The 18,962-nt window shown below is 33.5% G+C and overlaps 3 protein-coding genes across 3 annotated transcripts; all 3 read left to right on the plus strand.

The window, feature by feature from the left end:
* The first annotated feature begins 1,853 nt into the window (after window positions 1-1,853).
* On the plus strand, window positions 1,854-2,611 carry LOC133333547 (histidine-rich glycoprotein-like). The gene is made up of 2 exons (XM_061541860.1): window positions 1,854-2,029; window positions 2,097-2,611. Exons 1-2 carry the CDS (start codon window positions 1,882-1,884, stop codon window positions 2,609-2,611), a joined length of 663 nt encoding a protein of 220 aa, XP_061397844.1. The 5' UTR covers window positions 1,854-1,881.
* A 4,232-nt stretch (window positions 2,612-6,843) lies between these two features.
* Window positions 6,844-7,426, plus strand: LOC133333549 (histidine-rich glycoprotein-like). The gene is made up of 2 exons (XM_061541862.1): window positions 6,844-7,111; window positions 7,173-7,426. The coding sequence occupies exons 1-2, from the start codon at window positions 6,844-6,846 to the stop codon at window positions 7,424-7,426; spliced, it is 522 nt and encodes a 173-aa protein (XP_061397846.1).
* Window positions 7,427-15,591: 8,165 nt separating this feature from the next.
* LOC133333550 (histidine-rich glycoprotein-like) lies at window positions 15,592-16,206 on the plus strand. The gene is made up of 2 exons (XM_061541863.1): window positions 15,592-15,982; window positions 16,046-16,206. Exons 1-2 carry the CDS (start codon window positions 15,592-15,594, stop codon window positions 16,204-16,206), a joined length of 552 nt encoding a protein of 183 aa, XP_061397847.1.
* Window positions 16,207-18,962: the final 2,756 nt, after the last annotated feature.

The raw sequence follows: 18,962 nt of genomic DNA on the forward strand, positions 1-18,962 counted from the left end.
AACTTACTTCTATGAACACTAAATTTTTGTACCGAATTTTTAGATAAATAAATCCAATTTGTATACTGATTTTATTCCATAGTGTGGAGGGTATATTGAAACTATATATTATCGATCAGCGTAAAATTGTCCGTCTGTATGTTGCAATGACTCTAGCCCCTAAACAAATTGAGATAGATCGCCAAAATTTAGTATAGAGTATTTTGTCTGCGGGCAGATCAAGTCCACCCACTGCGTTTTTATTGGGTACCAAATTTCCCCACAAAAAATTATACATATTGGTCCAATTTTCTGGTACATTTTGGTTCTTCTTAGTTTTCAAATCTCTCCACTAAAAATTATATATAGGTCAAGTTTTTCGGGTAGCCCCCATATAAGATTACCCCTTTATATTCGAAATTTTGTGGTTCTTGAGTGCGTTTTCAACCGAATTCGCTGTAAATTGGTATTTTGTAGTATGCTAAAAGGTGGGTAAACAAATTCTTCACTGAATATTTTTAAATATAAGTCCATGTTTATACATAGGCCCCATACAAAGGTACCCGTCATTATACCCTCCACCAAAAGGTGGAGTTTATATTAATTGTATATATTCTTGGTCAGAATAAGGTACTATGTCGATTTAGGAATATCTGTCTGTCTGTTCGTCTGTTTAAATCATGATAGAGTTCGCAATATTTAAGATAGACATCTGAAAATTACACAGACATTGCTAGTACTCCTAGGATGTTTGTTATTGTAAATGTGATATATCGGAACTCCAATATTCGCTATTTTGAGGATTTTGGTCACGTTTTCTAACCGAATTGGCTGTAACTTGGCATTATAAATACTGGCCAAAGTTTCAGGGTACCATTATATATCCTCAATACGTGGTATTTTGGAGAAGTTTTTCCAAAAAACTTGGCGATAATTTTGTATTTTGGATTCTCATTGTATAACACATTTTAATATTAAAATGTTTTATACATTGTTACAAGAGACATTTGAATATTAAAGGTTTTTTGTAAAGAAGCTATAAATAGCTTCTGCGGAGAATATCCCAACAAAATACTAAAGGAATTGATGAGGATCAGTGGCGAGATCCGAAACTATAGTCTTCCCTGCTTTACCCCTTGGGGGACAATGCCATGCATTCCCCACTAATAAGTATTTGTTTTTTTTTTTTTATAAAAACAACAAACTACGATTTAGAAAAAGCAAAATACAGATGATATTCCAAATAACCCGCCAACACAATACTAAAAACAATAAATTTTTGGACCGATTTTTTAGATAAATAACCCCGATTTTTGTACCGCTACTAATCAACCAATTGAACTTGCGTGCATATCATTTGGAAGGTGAAAATATTGCTAATCACATGGAAAAAATATTCTGCTTAAAGGTGGGTAATGTAAGTCAATGTTTCTAAATAGGCCCCATGGAAAGGTACACGCGATTTTAGATATGTTCAAAGACCTTTGTCATTAGCACCCTTATAAAAGCCGTGATCAATTTAAGGTAATAATAAAAACTTCGATCACAGAACATATCGACTTTTTTACTTGCTAATACTGAATTGAAAATCTGTTTGATTTAATATGAACAAAATAGATCCAATCTTACTGCAATAAACCATTTTTAATAGTCAGAAACCCAATAAAACTCAATGTTATGACGAATGTATCAATGGATAACATAATTCCATGTTCACTAGGAGTGGTTTTGTAGTTTCTTGCCAAATTAATGGATTTAATTTCATAAGTATAAATACTAGAAATGCACACTGACCAATACATCAGTTCTTTGACTTAATTCGACTAAGCAACAGTTGCATTCGAAATATCTAACATGAAATACCTAACCATTGCTATTTTTGTTGTTCTCACTGTTGTGAGCATGGCACATGATCACCATGGTCATGGTCATGATGAACATCATGAGCATTATTCTCATCCGAAATATGAATTCAAATATGGTGTAAAGGACTTGAAAACTGAGGATATTAAAGAACAATGGGAACATCGGGATGGCGATAAAGTTAATGGTAAATACAATAAAAAAAAAATTAAGTACATAGAATTTAAAATAATTTTTATATGTTTATATAATAGGCGGTTACCTGTTGAAGGAAGCTGATGGCACCACTCGTGTCGTCAACTATCATGCCGATGATCATAGTGGCTTCCATGCTGATGTCAAAACAATTGGTCACGCTGAACATCCTAAAACTCACCACAAGCACCACGAAAAACATGATCATGAGCATCACGTTGAGCATGCCACCCACCATGTTGAACAAGATCATCATCATTCTGTTCCCGCCCATCATGATGAAAAGGAACATATCGTGAAATACGCCAATCATGTGCAACATGATGATCATCACAATGCCCACGATCGCGATGACCATCATGCCACCCACCATGTTGGACGCGATCATCATCATTCTGCCACCACTCACCACGATGAAAAGGATCATATTATAAAATATGCCAATCATGTAGAACATGATGATCATCACAATAGCTATTATCACGATGATCATCACGAAGATTATAAATATGAGCATTATTCCGGTGATCATCATAGTCATGCAACCAGTTTTGTTAAAGTAAAACACCACTAAACTGAGGCTAAACTTATCGATGGCGTTTTGAATTTACTTATTCTCTTTGTGAAATATATAAAATGTGCATGTGTAATAAAGCTATAAAAAACAACTAGTTTAAATAGTAATTAATATGTGAAATACAAATATTTTCATACCTATCGAGGGAGAAAATAATATTGAAGAAAATATCGAAATTTTATCAGAATTTGCTGTAAACTGGCACTTTGGGCATTGGTATAGAAACAAGTCTTTGCTAAAAGCATATACTTACATAATTTTAATTTACCTCCCATACAATAGTATCTCTAAAAGATGTACCCGTACCCAGGAATTGCGTTTTGCAGATCTTGTCATTTGTGCCAATATTTCCGCTCACTGTAGATTTTTAGCTGACCACTTTTTTGGCCGAATCACCCTGGACCACTTTCTTTAAAGAACTTAACCATTGTTATACCCTACACAACTATGTTGTCAGAGTATTATAGCTTTGTGCAGCCCCAAATGTTTGTAACCGGAAATTTTTGCATGGAGAAGGGGATCGGGCCAAAGAATAACCATGCCTGCTTTGATAAAGATCGGTCCCTGACTTTTGTGTGAAAAATTACAAAATTTGTATCATATAGCGTATAGATTTACCCCTGAAGGACATAAACACGAGAAGTTGATAGTATATCCAAGAGGAGTGGTTGACCTTTAAACTGATACTAATTTTATTGTCGTATGTACTCGGATGTGGGAGTTACACTTAAATGTTTACAGGTGCTTACGTAATCAGACATTATTTAGTAACCCATTACCACACTAGACGGCGGAAATATGGAAATATAGCGCTCATCGCTTTCACTAATGTCCAGGTATGATCAAGGACAACGCCTATAATTTTCGGTGATGATCAGATAATAATGTTGGGATGAAGTGGACCGAAAACGTTTTTTTTTTCGAGTTATCTACAGGCCACAATTGAAAGCCGAACATCACAAAACAACCCACTTTGAAGGGAATCTGGAAAAGTAATTAGAAGGATTGTACTGAATATTAGTAATATTTGTGGACCTCTGGTGGGTCATGAGGGTGCAAACATCGCTAAATATTGCCCAAGCTCAGAATGTGGTACCACAGAATGTTATATGTTCATGGAAGTTGTGTAGGGTATCATATGGTCGGCCCCGTCCGACTATACTGCTCCGCTCATTGGTTTCCGCTAGGTTGTTAAATTCAGTAAGCTATAAATAAGTTATTGTAAATCGAATAAATGTATTGGGTTCATGATTAGGTTCATAATATGGTATATACTTATACACAAGAAATGACTATGTTTATATACAGTGGTGGTCACAGAATTAAAACATTTACTGTGGTAAAAATTTTTTGATCAGCCCTCGATTCGTTTGAAGTATTTTTGAAAATTTTTTAATCCAGAACACTTCGATATACTGCACTTAAGAGATTTAGTGTGAAAATGGAAAATTATTGCATGCAATTTTTCCATAAATAACGGTTTTTATGAAAATACATCGACTTTGAAGTGGCCATATAATTAAAACATTTCGTGATTTTTTACTTTACTGCATTTTTTTGAAAATATTTTTTAAAAAAGCTCTTTAATTTAGATAAATTATGTAAACTAAGCACCAATAAAATTATTTACTGATAAAAATTTTTGAAAAAATTTGTAAAATCTATCAAAATTGCCAAAAATTTGTACAGTACACCTTACATTCAGAAAATAACCCTTATTATAGAAAATAAAGGTCCGAATACACCAGAAATTGCTAGAATTAGTAGAAAACAATAAATAATTCTCAAAATATAAATATATAAATAAAAACTAAAAAAATTGGAATTAACCTAAAAGAACGATTCAATTTCGATAGCCTTTATTGAAGAAGGCCAGAATATTTTTGCAGTATGTGAGGAAACATCGATTGATATTGGCATTTATCGATTGTTCGAGTAGTACAGTCAAGTCTCAATTTGATACGTTGTGGAAAAGTTCGTGTCAATCGGACAAGCATTAACAGTTTAATGTACCATTTAACAAAAATCGGAAGAAATCGAAATTTCGGGCAAACCGAAAGATATATAGGGATTTTGGTACACACTTTTACCTTAAATCCGACGCAAATATATGGAAGCTATATCTAAATCTGAACCGAGTTTTCCCAATTTCAATAGGGTTGGTGTCAAATATGTGACATACTTTGTTTGCAATTTAACATGGACAGACATACGGAAGTACATGCATAAATCGACTTAGAAAGTGATTCTATGCATATTCTCAAAAGGATCTATCTCGTTTCCTTCTGCCTGTTACAAACATATGCACAAAGACATAATACCCTGTACCACAGTGTGGTGAAGGGTATAACTAGAAGCCTACAAAATGAGGACCACATCTCTTAAGTATAATTTTTCAAATTTTTAACTGCATCTACCTTTAAATGATGCTGACATTTTGTACCTCGATTTTGAACTTTACTTCTACTTTTAATATCCAAACGTGAATATTTTGTGCGATCAAATTTCTAAAAAAAACCTATTTTTCAGGCCAAATTTTTAGATCTGTCAATTGAATGATATGGGTACCCACGATCAGTAAGTTTTTTTTAAATTTTGGATGAAATAAAATCTTCTTCGTGAAAGTCCATCTACTAGAACGGCGGGAATTGGTCTTCCAAAACACGAAATTTGGCAAGAAAAAAATGTTTTTGAAAATATGTCGGATTTAATAGAATTCTGTGGATCATTTTCGTTTCAATAAATGACCTGATTCGGATTTTGAACTGCTGCGAAGACAGAACTTTAAAATCTTAAGCCGAAAGAGAGATGTACCCAGTTGTGTTATTTTGTTATCATCTGATTTATCGTGGTGTTTAGATTATGCAGATATTTTTAAATACATTTTTAGGTGTATGTATGCCATTAATATAATGATAATAATGACGTAATCTGCTATATTTTTATTATTTTTCTTATATTTCGCGAAAATTGGCGATTATTATAATATGGTTTTTGGTCAATATAGTAAACAGCGTAATTTTTAAGCATTGTTTCTTATGCCCAAAATTAAAACCTCAATAACTTTCGTGCGCAACAATCAAAAATTTGATCGTGAACGGTTTCGGAGTCAGAACATTTTTCTCTCTATGTGTACTAAAAATCATTGATGTACCACGAAAACAAAAAATCCAATTTTTTGAAAATGGAATATTAAAAAATTGGCAAGATTGGCCATATATATTCGGAATGTCCGACTTGGGCCTAATATGCACCGTTTTGTTGTATGATTTGTTGCCATTTTAAAGGTAACTTCATAATGCCTCCCTCATAGAAGTCCTGCTCTCTATTTGCAAAAAAACTCTGGTAGTCGATTTTCACAATCCTCCATAGATACCAATTTTTTATGATTAAAGAAATTTTGCAATGCACGAAAAAGATGAACACGAGACCTCTTCTGTTATCCACACTTCCTAAGCTCAATCGCTATAGTATAGCTCCACGAGGGCTTGGAATTTTAATTTCAAGTAACGCTTTTTTTCTTTTGTTTACATATTGAAGGTTTAAGGAGAAATTGCCAACTGAAGTGACTGTAATTCGAAATTCCCAATTCCTGTTGAATAAACCTCTTCCCAGAAAATTTTCAATTTTTGTTTTTTTTGTCATTAATCCTAATTTTAATTTTTCGAGGTCTCAGAGAATAGTAGAAATGTCTGCGCAATTCAATTATTTGATATACCTCCATATAGGTATATGTATTGGCATAGACGCCATTAACTTCATTCGAATCTTTAAGGTCTTAGCAATAGTTTTCAAACTAATTTCAATCTATCGATACCATCTATAATATCAATTCGATTAATACCGGAACAAATGAAATATTGTAGTCTAACGTAAAAATTACTAAATTTCAAATTCTTTCATTTTTCCGCACGAGATCATATTGAATTCAATCGCCATATAAATAAATAATTACTAATCTAAGTCTTTATTTCCTAAAAAATGCCAAACCAATAAAAAATATACACAATTCGAATCATTTTTATTACCACACTTTATCATGATTCTAAGCTGCATAAATCACTGCAATAAAATTGCGGTACTAACATAGGTTATGCAAATCAGTACAACACTTTTATATTGCATTTAGTATAAATACTGAGTTTGTTCAAAAAATTGGTATTAGTTATTTGGCTTTTATCAAATTGGCAAGAATAGATTTTCAAAAAATTAAATAAAAAAAAAACAAAATGAAATTTGTAATTATTGCCCTTATTGTGACACTTTGTGTTGCCATGACCATGGCTCAAGGTCATCAGGATCACTATGAACAACATCAGGGTCATCATAGTGAGGAACATCATGAGGATCACCATGACAATCACCATGACGATCACCACGACGGTCATAAGGACTATTATTCTCATCCCAAATATGAATATAAATATGGTGTCAAAGATTTGAAAACCGAAGATATTAAAGAACAATGGGAAGAACGTGATGGCGATAAAGTTCATGGTAAGAGCGATAAATTTATAGTATTTTCTTAAAATAAATATAATTCCTCGCAACTTTGCAGGTGGCTATCTCTTGAAGGAAGCTGATGGCACTATTCGTGTTGTTAACTATCATGCCGATGATCACACCGGTTTCCATGCTGAAGTCAAAACAATTGGCCATGCTGAACATCCCCAAACTCACTACAAGGATGATGATCATCACCATGAACCTCGTATTGAATATGAACATGACGACCATTATAGTCAACATCATAATGAATATGACAATGGTCATTATGATTCATATGGCCACTATAATTCTTATCACCATTAAACTGTATTTATGGGCGGCAAATTGTATTAAAATAATCGAATAGATTAGGCGGATAAATGTATTTTTCGTTTAATTCAACTTGCAATCACAAATGTACATAAACACATAATTTTTGTAGTAAAATAAAGTACCGCTGAATGACATACATAGTATTGTAATTAACTCATTTGCAATTATTTTTAAATAAATAGAACAATAAAAAACCAGTAAGGAAAGTAGTAAAGTCGGATTGGGCCGACTTTATGATATCCTTCACCACTTTGGGGATATTCTACATATGTATCCTAAAACACGTCGCCTTTTCAAAGGAACATTGACAAAAAATTGAACGAACTTAAATATGCGATCTTTATGTATAAGTAAACCGACTAACATCAATTCCAACACATGCCATTGTGCAACTTATTCCATACTTTGTAAAGAGATTTAAAGCAAAATTTACACACGCTATTTGGTATGCTACCCTGTTTAAATGTAATATCAATCAGGCACCCATTGATTATTTGAACCGATTTCAAGGGAACTTGTAGAGATTAATTTATATTAATTCCAGTACGATGTGTCAATCGGCCTAACTATGGGTCTTTAGTGTACAATTTACATAAAATCGGGCGAAAGTATATATAGGAGCTATATGTAAATCTGAACCAATTCCAAGAAAACCTGACACACGAAAGTCTATAGTAACTTCAGTACATTGTACAAAATTGTGTGCCGATCGGACAATCTTTGGATCTCTAGATCGGTCGAAAATATATATTGAAACTATATCTATATCTGAACCGATTTTCACGAAACTAGGCACACGTCATTCTAGACTCAATTCAGTACACTATGCAAAATTTCGTGCAAATCGAAAGATATATAAGGGAAAATCTGAACCGATTTTCACTAAACTTAGCACACAATATTTCTGGATCTAATTCAGTACCCTATGCCAAATTCCATGCACATCGAAAGATATATAGGGACTTCGGTGCACCATTTACATTAAATCGGACCAAAATATATATGGGAGCTATATCTAAATCTAAATCTGGCAGACATTATTCTAGGCTCAATTCAGTACGTTATGCCAAATTTCGTGAAAACTGAAATATATATGGGGGCTATATCTAAATCTGGACCGATTTTCACGAAACTTGACAGACATCATTCTAGGCTCAATTCAGTACGTTGTGCCAAAATTCGTGCAAATCGAAAGATGTATACAGACTTTGGTGCACCATTTAAATTGTTAAATTGTATATTCCGTTATATGTGTAAATTCAAACTTCTTGGGATTTGTTTAACTCGATTTTTAGTTCCAAGGGTATCAGACATTTTCTCGGAACAGTTTTATTAATAAATTTACTTTTCTGTGCGACATTTTTTTCAAGATTGTGCAACTTTTTTTTAATTCCCAGCAGTAATACTGGTTCAAAGTACAAAAAACTACAATGAGCACATACGAATATCGATTTTTGAGGGCCCTATTTAAAATCAAATGGCATTTTTGTAGAATATTTGGAAATTAAAAAGTCTCTTTCTGTGTATTTAGTAAATGGTCCAAAAAAATAAGGATGAGAAAGTCGAACAAGGACTCAATATAGAGTTTCATAAAATATTCATCTTTCGATATAACAAACCAGTAAGGAAAGTGGTAAAGTCGGACGGGGCCGACTATATGATACCCTTCACCACTATGGGTATATTAAACAGGACTATTAGCATGAAATTGGATGAAATAAAATATGTGATATTTATCTAAATGTGAATCTACGTAGATCTATCCATAAAGTATGTAAATCTACTTCAAACAAATATAAATGGGTCATCCGTTGGGCTATGTCTGTACTTCTAGAAAACGCAACTACATAATTCTATGCTCAATTTTGTACGTTGTGCAAAATTTGATGTCAAACTGACTAACATGAGGAGTTTGATGCCCAGTTTACTTGAAATCGGGCGAAAATATATATGGAAGCTCTATCCAAATCAAACAAACTTGTCACAGGATAGGTTATACTAATTTCAGAACGTTTTGTTCCTATTGGTTCTTGGTGCGTCAATTACTTAAAATCAATCTATAATTAAAGGGAGCTATATCTAAATCTGGACCGATTTCAGTACGTTATGCCAAATTTTGTGCAAAACGAAAGATATATAGGGACTTTGGTGCAACATTTACATGAAATCGGACGAAACTATATGTGGGAGCTATATAGAAATCTGGACTGATTTTCTCGAAACTTGGCAGACATCATTCTAGACTCAATTCAGTACGTTATGCCAAATTTCGTGCAAATCGAAGGATATATAGGGACTTTGGTGCACCATTTACATGAAATCGGACGAAACTATATATGGGAGCTATATGTAAATCTTGACCTATTTTCACGAAACTTGGCAGACATCATTCTAGGCCTAAATGATTAGGCTGTACCAAATTTCGTGCAAATCAAAAGATATATAGGGACTTTGGGGCACCATTTACATGAAATCGGACGAAACTATATATGGAAGATATATCTAAATCAGGACCGATTTTCATGAAACTTGGCAGACATCATTCTGGGCTCAATTAAGTACGTTATGCCACATTTCGTGCAAATCGAAGGATATATAGGGACTTTGGTGCACTATTTACATGTAATCGGACGAAACTATATATGGGAGCTATATCTAAATCTGGACCGATTTTCTCGAAACTTGGCAGACATCACTCTAGTCTTAATTCAGTACGTTATGCCAAATTTCGTGCAAATCAAAAGATATATAGGGACTTTGGGGCACCATTTATATGAAATCGGACGAAACTATATATGGGAGCTATATCTAAATCTGGACTGATTTTCTCGAAACTTGGCAGACATCATTCTAGGCTCATTTCAGTACGTTATGCCAAATTTCGTGCAAATCGAAAGATATATAGGGACTTTGGGGCACCATTTATATGAAATCGGACGAAACTATATATGGGAGCTATATCTAAATCTGGACCGATTTTCTCGAAACTTGGCAGACATCATTCTGGGCTCAATTTAGTACGTTATACCAAATTTCGTGCAAATCGAAAGATATATAAGAACATTAGGGCACCATTTACATGAAATCGGACGAATCTATATATGGGAGCTATATCTAAATCTGGACCGATTTTCTCGAAACTTGGCAGACATCATTCTGGGCTCAATTTAGTACGTTATGCCAAATTTCGTGCAAATCGAAGGATATATAGGGACTTTGGTGCACCATTTACATGTAATCGGACGAAGCTATATATGGGAGCTATATCTAAATCTGGACCAATTTTCTTGAAACTTGGCAGACATCATTCTTGGCTCAATTCAGTACGTTATACCAAATTTCGTGCAAATCGAAAGATATATAAGAACATTAGGGTACCATTTACATGAAATCGGACGAAACTATATATGGGAGCTATATCTAAATCTGGACCGATTTTCACGAAAATTGGCAGACATCACTCTAGGCTTAATTCAGTACGTTATGCCAAATTTCGTGCAAATCGTAAGATATATAGGGACTATGGGGCACCATTTATATGAAATCGGACGAAACTATATATGGGAGCTATATCCAAATCTGGACCGATTTTCACGAAACTTGGCAGACATCACTCTAGGCTTAATTCACTACGTTATGCCAAATTTCGTGCAAATCGTAAGATATATAGGGACTTTGGGGCACCATTTATATGAAATCGGACGAAACTATATATGGGAGCTATATCTAAATCTGGACCGATTTTCACGAAAATTGGCAGACATCATTATAGGCCTAAATGATTAGCCTGTACCAAATTTCGTGCAAATCGAAAGTTATATAGGGACCGTTTACATTAAATCGGTTAAATATATATGGGAGCTATATCTAAATCTGAACCGATTTTTCCCAATTTCAATAGGGTTCGTCCTTGGGCCGAATAAGTGACCTATGCCACTTATTCATCCAATTCGGAACATAAATGCGACCTGTACTTTGTTTACAATTTAACATGGACAGACAGACAGACGGACGGACGGACGGACATGCATAAATCGACTTAGAAAGTGATTCTATGCATATTCTCAAAAGGAACCATGGGTCTATCTCAATTATTTGTGCCTGTTACAAACATATGCACAAAGACATAATACCCTGTACCACAGTGTGGTGAAGGGTATAAAAACATGAAACGTTTTTTTACAAACTTTAGAGTTACCAGCAACATTTATCACGCTATAACTAAAAATCTTGAAAAATTACGAATTTGTAAGGACATTCTTGTTGCACAGTGTTTGTCATTGTGATTTTTTATTATTGCCAGAAAAAAGTTGAATTTTTAATGGGGATCTATTTATTTGCTCTTCTTGTATTTACTAAAATAGTCTTCAAAAGTTCTTATATACAAATTTACAAATATCTAATGTATCCAGCCCGTTGAAAATCATAAACATTTGAAATCGAGGATGGGGGTCTCCTTACGTACACTCCAGCAACAATAGCATGCAGTACCGAATACCCTAGCAATAATATCAATTTGTGACTATTTCAAATTAACTACATATCTTTATTACGAATTTGTATTTGAAATAAAGGTAGTCTCCTCTGTCATCAATACGCAATATAATTCGTTTCATTATATAAACTATTAAAAAATTAATTCCTACAAAATACGTTGTAAGTAATTTGTCAAAAATTTTCATCTGTTACTGCAATAAAATTCGAATTCAGTAACCGAATAACTATTGGCAATAAAAATATAAAATCGATATCTGAATCAAAAAAGTGCCGTAATCAAATGAAATATCGGAATTTTATATATTGATGGTTTTACTTTCGCACAGCTAAATGGATGATTTCTAACACTATGCGGTCCCTTGATTTAATAAATTGATCCACCCAGCATTCATCAACTATATCAAGCCCCTCCTCTAAACAGTTACTTTTGAGGATATGCGCAGAATCTCTTTCGGTCGCATTTACCATCCGAAATGAATGAAATTTGGTACATAGAGCCTCTTATATTTAGTCCATGGACGAACCTTGTTGGCGAAAATCGATTTAGATATAGCTTGCCAATATATTTTCGTTTGATTTTACAAGAGTGCACTAAAATCTCTATGTTTGTCCGATTTGCATAGCGTTTCGTATTGAGTCTCGAATGATGTTACAGTCGACTCCGCTTTACTGAAACGGAAAAAATTCTGGATGTTTGTTTCAGTTATCCGATGTTTTCACATAAGCGGAGTTCGGTTATCTGAAAATAATTTCAGTTATCCGAACTTCTCATAAGCGAACAATTTTTCAGTTTAAGGAATTTCAATAATTCATATTTTATATCGAATACGTAGGTTTCGAATTTTATGAAAATAGACGATCGAAATCGAAACATGTTCACAGCTAAAGGGATTTTTATTATGAACTGTCTTACATATTACTCTATAATATAATATTTATGATAGATTGATTGATTTTGAAAACGAAAATATCGGTCCATGTCTTTGAAAACGTTTCATACTAGCCGTTTTAAGCCTTTTTATTAGCTGACTTGCCTGTAATATGGGATTGTGAATAAGTAACATTTTTCTTTGCAATATTTGTTCATTGTAGATTCACATTTTTACACTGTTCCTATTTCAAATTTCAGTATAATCTTGAAGGCTTTAAATAATAACTGAGATTAGCAAAAGTGGACGACCTTCTCAAAATTTTGTTAATTATACATTTTGTAGCATATCTTGGTACATCTTTGTTACTTGTATATAAAATATAGAAATGCGGAACAGATTTTTTGCCAATTTTCCAAATGTGTTAAAAAGTTTGGCCGCACGAATTTAACGTTCTTCGACGTCAGATTTATATATACTTGACACACACGTTCCATACGTCGGAAAAATCTTTAATTGCATTTTATGGTGGGCTTTGAAGATTATCATTATGTTTCATTATCATGATTTTCAGTAATACGGGGTGATTTGAAAGGTCATTGCAATATTTGACTCCAAAATCTATTTCAGTTATCCGATATTTTCAGTTATGCGAAGTTTCACTCATGCGAAGTAAATTGTGGCCGATTAACGTAAAATGTAATGGTGCAGGAAATCAATTTCACTTATCCGATATTTTTCAGGTAAGCGACTTTCAGTAAAGCGGAGTCAAGTGTAATTTTTTTATACCCTACACAACTATGTTGTCAGGGTATTATAACTTTGTGCAGCCGCAAAAGTTTGTAACGCCGCGTAATATTGGTCCGTCTGTCCATTATAATTTCTAAACACGATACAGGCCACAGTTATGGACCAATTTTCACGCAATTTTGGATGTAGAATAGGTTCTGGCCAATGAAGACCCCTATTGTTTTCGGAAAAGATCGTTTAATATGTAGGGGATGGAATGGAGCAAAAATTTTATTTTTGTCTGACTTTCTGGTCGCTCCAGGGACGCAATTATGGCTCAAACATCGTGAATTTTTGCATGGAGAAGGGGATCGGGCCAAAGAATAAGCATGCCTGTTTTGATAAAGATCGGTCAATATTTAGCGGGTCAAATGGAATATTGTGTGAAAAATTACAAAATTTGTATTCTATGGCGTATATATTTGCCCCTGAAGGACCTAGACCCAAAAAGTTGATAGTATGTTCAAGAGGAGTGGTTGACCTTTAAATTGATACCAATTATATGGTCGTATGTACTCAGATGTGGGAGCTACACTTAAATATTTACAGGGGCTTACGAATTCAGACATTATTTAGTAACCCAAAACCAAAGTAGAGGGTGGAAATGTAGTACTGGTCGCTTTGAAAATTTCCATGAGGTTCCAGTTATAGTCAAGGAAAACGCCTATAACTTTTGGTGATGATCAGATAATAATTTTGGGATGAAGAGGACCGAAAACTATTCATTGTGTGTGTGTGTTTTTTTTTTTGAGTCCATCTATAGGACACAATTGAAAGCCCAACATCACAACATAACCCACGGTATAGAGAATCTGGACAAGTACAGCCCTTGTCTACTGAATACTGAATCCTGACCATTACTCAGGATTCAAGAGGGTGCAAATAACTATATCTGACAATATATTTTCTATCGACAATATATTGTCCAAATGCAATAATTTCAATTTTAATTCGATAAAATTGGAATTCTCGAATTCTTCAAAATTCATATGGAGTTCCATAATATCATTTATCATCAAATTATTTCATCAGGCAGATAGAAGGACACTGCAAAATGAACGTAGATTTTTAATCTGATATTTCCCAATATATTCCTAAATACGTCTGAAATGGTTATTCCCTTTATAAAACTTAATTCTTAACGAAAATTTCCTATTTAACCTTAACTCCATTAAATAATTTAATATTATGAATATAATATTGAACGAAATATATGTTTTTGTTGTATTTACTTTTACCCAATATACACTGTAATTGTACCATGTTATTATTCATACATATCTTTGTACATACATACAAACGTATGCTGGTTATAATTAGGTGGAGCAGTGTAAATTAGCTAAATTGAAAATTAAAACAAAGAAATAGGTCATAAATATGTACAACAACAACAACAGCGTGTATTGGTGTAAACAGGTGTTGTCAACGCCTGATTTTGTGGTTATTTCTCAGAATTTGGAACTCTTTGATGTTAATTGTTTGAAATATTTAATTAAATACATGTTTGCCGAAACAATTTTACTACGAAAATAAGCAGAGAAACCAAGCCACAATAGCATTATTGTTATTAGTCAGTTGCCTTAACGCCCAAAAATAGATTTGAATGGAATTGAACTGAAATGAAGTGAATTGCAGGCAGCCAACCGGCCAACCAACACAGCCAACTACCGGCAAAAATATACGAATGAATGATTCTTGCAAAAATGCTATGACGTAGTCATATCAGCAACAACAACAATTACTACGGCAAAATACACCAACAAACATTTTAGTACTTAAAGTTTAGTACACAATAACCTGAAAATATGAAAGGAATTTTACACTTCTAAAATGCAAAGAAAGAAACATTGCATTAAAAGTTAATTAATGAAAACATTTATTGAATTTATTTGGCTAAGAGTGTGTGGTATAAAAACCATACATCCAACTGGAATTCGATATCAGTTCTGTGCTTTTCATCAAACGAAAAACATAACTTCTTTAGCTAAATAGACAATAATAATGAAGTTCCTTACTATCGGTTCATTTTTGGCTTTGTCCGGATTGGCTGCTGCCGGACATTTACATGGGCATGGTCTAACCAGTTATTCGGTAGTAACTAAACATGAACCCTCCATACATCATAGTTGGTCTCATGGTCACGATAGTGACAGTCATGGTTTGTCCGCTAGCCATGGTTACGAGAGCCATCATGGCTGGGAGGGACATCAAGAAAGTCATATCGTATCCAGTGATTCCAGCCATGATGCTGGTCATGGTCACGAATGGCAACATGATGAACATTATGATGAATACGCTCATCCTAAATATGAATTTAAATATGGTGTCAAGGATCCCAAGACTGGTGATGTTAAGGATCAATGGGAAGAGAGAGATGGTGACAAAGTTAAGGGTAAGAATAATTGTTTTAAAATTTGTGTTAGACAGGTTCTTAATGAAATTTTGTTTTTTTCAGGCGGCTATACCTTGAAGGAAGCTGATGGTACTACCCGTATTGTGGAATACCACGCCGATAAACATAATGGCTTCAATGCTGTAGTCAAAAATGTTGGTCATGCCCATCACGAGGAAGCTCATCATGTTGAACACGAACATGGACATAGCCATGGTTGGTAGATACTTAAGCTCGTGGATGCAAACAATAAATTAATCATAAACGATTCTGAAATGTGATACACTGTATATATAAATAAAAGGCAATATGTCAAAAAGTAAATTTTATGGACAATATTTACGAATATGATTTTATATATAGTATTCTATATGACAGGGTCAACCATATTATACACTACACAACTAACACAGAAATCTAATTTCTGCGGATCTATTTTCCGAGACTGGAATACATTTTTTCGATATTTGCATTCTCTTGACCGATTATAGTCAACAACTCATTTCTCTTACATCGAACATTTATTTTATAGGATTCAAATTTTTCTTATTTTACACACATATGGCTTGGTTCTTTTGATCAAGACTTTGCCCCCAATATGATATAAAATTCCATACCGATTAGCGCTATATTTCCGCCCTCTAGTGTGGGAATGGTAATACTAAATAACATCGGTAATACTAAATACGTAATATTTAAGTATAACTTCCACATCCGAGTAGAGACATCACTACAATTGGTCTCGATTTAAAGGTCAGCCAATCCTCTTGGATATATTAGGTTTGGGGAAAAATAAATCCATTATTGTCCTGGTGGAAACACCAGAAACATTAGGCCCCGAACTTAACCTACGTGCGTTTCGTGACGATTTCGTTACTATGGCACACATATCTATATCGACTCAGCTAGGGTTGATATGATGATCGGTATAAGCTTTAATATCCTGAAACATAGTTGTGTAGGGTGCAAAAAGTCAAATTGGTCTTAAATTCGGCCTCTACCATCTAAATAGGCCATATGTAAATTTACCACACTGTAATGCAGGGTATTATGTATTTCGCCCGACTTTATGTAATTGTAGCACCAAAGAGCCAAATTTAGACCGATTGGCACACAAATGTTGAACAGCGTACTGAATTAGTTCCAAATTTATGTATGCGAAGTTTTGTTGGAATCGGTTTAGATGTAGATATAGCTCCCATATATAGTTTCCTCCGATTTTATGTAAATTATGCACCATACGGTGAATGTTTGTTCGATTGAGACAAAATTTTGCATAGCGTATTGAAGTTGCTTAAGGTTGACATCTGTATTTAAATTACTGCAGGTTGTCCGTAAAGTTTTGTTGAAATCGGTACTGATTTAGATTTAGTTCCAATATATATTTCCGTCCGATTTATTGTAAATAGAGCACCATACTGCCAACATATTTGATGTAGGCGATGTTTTGTTGGAAGCGGTTCAGGTTTAGAAGTAGCGCCAATATATATTTGGGTCTGATTTTATGTAAATGGCGTTTTACATAATGTTTGTATATCAAATTTAGTCTAGAATGCTTTCTGTTAAATCGGTTCAGATTTAAATATAGCTCACATATATACTTCAGTCCCATTTTATGTAAATGGTGCACCATATATCCTGCTCTATTTGCACGATATTTTGTTGTGGAAATCAGTTCAGATCTATCTACAGGATATTGTATATATGAGCTTCTCTTGTATATACCCAAAGTGGTGAAGGTAACATATAGTCGGCCCGTCCGACTTTTGAACTTTCCTTACTGGTTAAATATCATTTTGTACAACATATATTCCTGTCAAGAATTTTTAATATTGGTCCATTTTATGATTGCCTCCATATAATATATATCCGTTCCGAATTCCAAACTCTAAAACTTCTAATCGCGCAATACCCATGTACAATAGTTAGTATTTTTCATGCCTTTTAAATCCCATTAAAAAAATTAACAATACACTTTTTTATTGCTTACAAAAGTTTCCCACTCTTAGTACAAATATTTAGTATATTTATATTTCAAACCATTCACTGTGGTACAATGTTTAGTACGAATTTCCAAGAATATTTATGTATATCATTCTATTTCCAAAAAGTATTAATGCATAACATAGTCTTTATAATAGTGAATTCTACAATGTTTCCAATCTCTATTTCTAGCGGTTCCATTGTAATTGTCATTATATTTGTAATAGTAAAAGTTTCATATTTCTACTCTACCGTTTCTATTGTAATATAATATTTAGTACATTTTAGTAATAATTTTCAAAAAATATTTTTGCTCATAATTTTATTTTTAACAGTTTATGCTTATATTAGTACCTTTAGTACTAATTTCCAAATTCGCTTATCATTGACAAAGCAGCATAACAAATTTTAAAATTCTACTTACAACCGTTCTGGAGTAATGCTGTTTTGGGACTTTTTAGTACATTTTAGTACTAATATTTATGAAATATTTTTGTGCTATATTCAATTTGTAATAGCTAAAGCTTCATACCAAGTTTCAGATATGTATATCTATTTAGTACTTTTTAGTACCTCTTAGTACTAAAATTCCAAAACACATACCACTTCTCTTATCCTAGACAAAGCTGTGTACCAAATTTCAAAGTTCTACATTTAAACGTTCCCGCACAATTCAGTTTTTAATATTTTTTAGTACTTTTTTTTTAGTACCGTTTCTTCTGGGCGTTGATGATCAGTCAGTCATTTATAACTGAACTCTTTTATATATAGATGAGGAGTACCTTCATATACAGTAGATAGATAGCGGTCCAGGGAGACCAGAACCGGCCCTACATACCAAATTTCGTGAAATTGATCCATAACTGTGATCTGTATCGTTTTTAACAAATTATAGTGGATAGACGGACACACGCGCCTTGATCGAATCAGTTAGTCAAGGTATGATAATCGGTATACTAATGGTTATATTCATAGAACTTGAAATTGTGTGGACTTC

This window comes from Musca vetustissima, unplaced genomic scaffold (assembly GCF_032173495.1).
Source record: "Musca vetustissima isolate MV318-11 ecotype Yass unplaced genomic scaffold, APGP_CSIRO_Mvet_v1 utg26375, whole genome shotgun sequence".
NCBI classification, from domain to species: Eukaryota; Metazoa; Arthropoda; class Insecta; order Diptera; family Muscidae; genus Musca; species Musca vetustissima.

What these genes read in the sequence shown, in the direction of transcription:
- LOC133333547 (XM_061541860.1), top strand. Translation starts at nt 1,882, where the DNA reads ATGGCACATGATCACCATGGTCATGGTCATGATGAACATCATGAGCAT. An exon ending in GGATGGCGATAAAGTTAATG is followed by an intron (nt 2,030 to 2,096) that starts GTAAATACAATA and finishes TTTATATAATAG; the next exon opens with GCGGTTACCTGTTGAAGGAA.
- LOC133333549 (XM_061541862.1), top strand. Translation starts at nt 6,844, where the DNA reads ATGAAATTTGTAATTATTGCCCTTATTGTGACACTTTGTGTTGCCATG. An exon ending in TGATGGCGATAAAGTTCATG is followed by an intron (nt 7,112 to 7,172) that starts GTAAGAGCGATA and finishes GCAACTTTGCAG; the next exon opens with GTGGCTATCTCTTGAAGGAA.
- LOC133333550 (XM_061541863.1), top strand. Translation starts at nt 15,592, where the DNA reads ATGAAGTTCCTTACTATCGGTTCATTTTTGGCTTTGTCCGGATTGGCT. An exon ending in AGATGGTGACAAAGTTAAGG is followed by an intron (nt 15,983 to 16,045) that starts GTAAGAATAATT and finishes TGTTTTTTTCAG; the next exon opens with GCGGCTATACCTTGAAGGAA.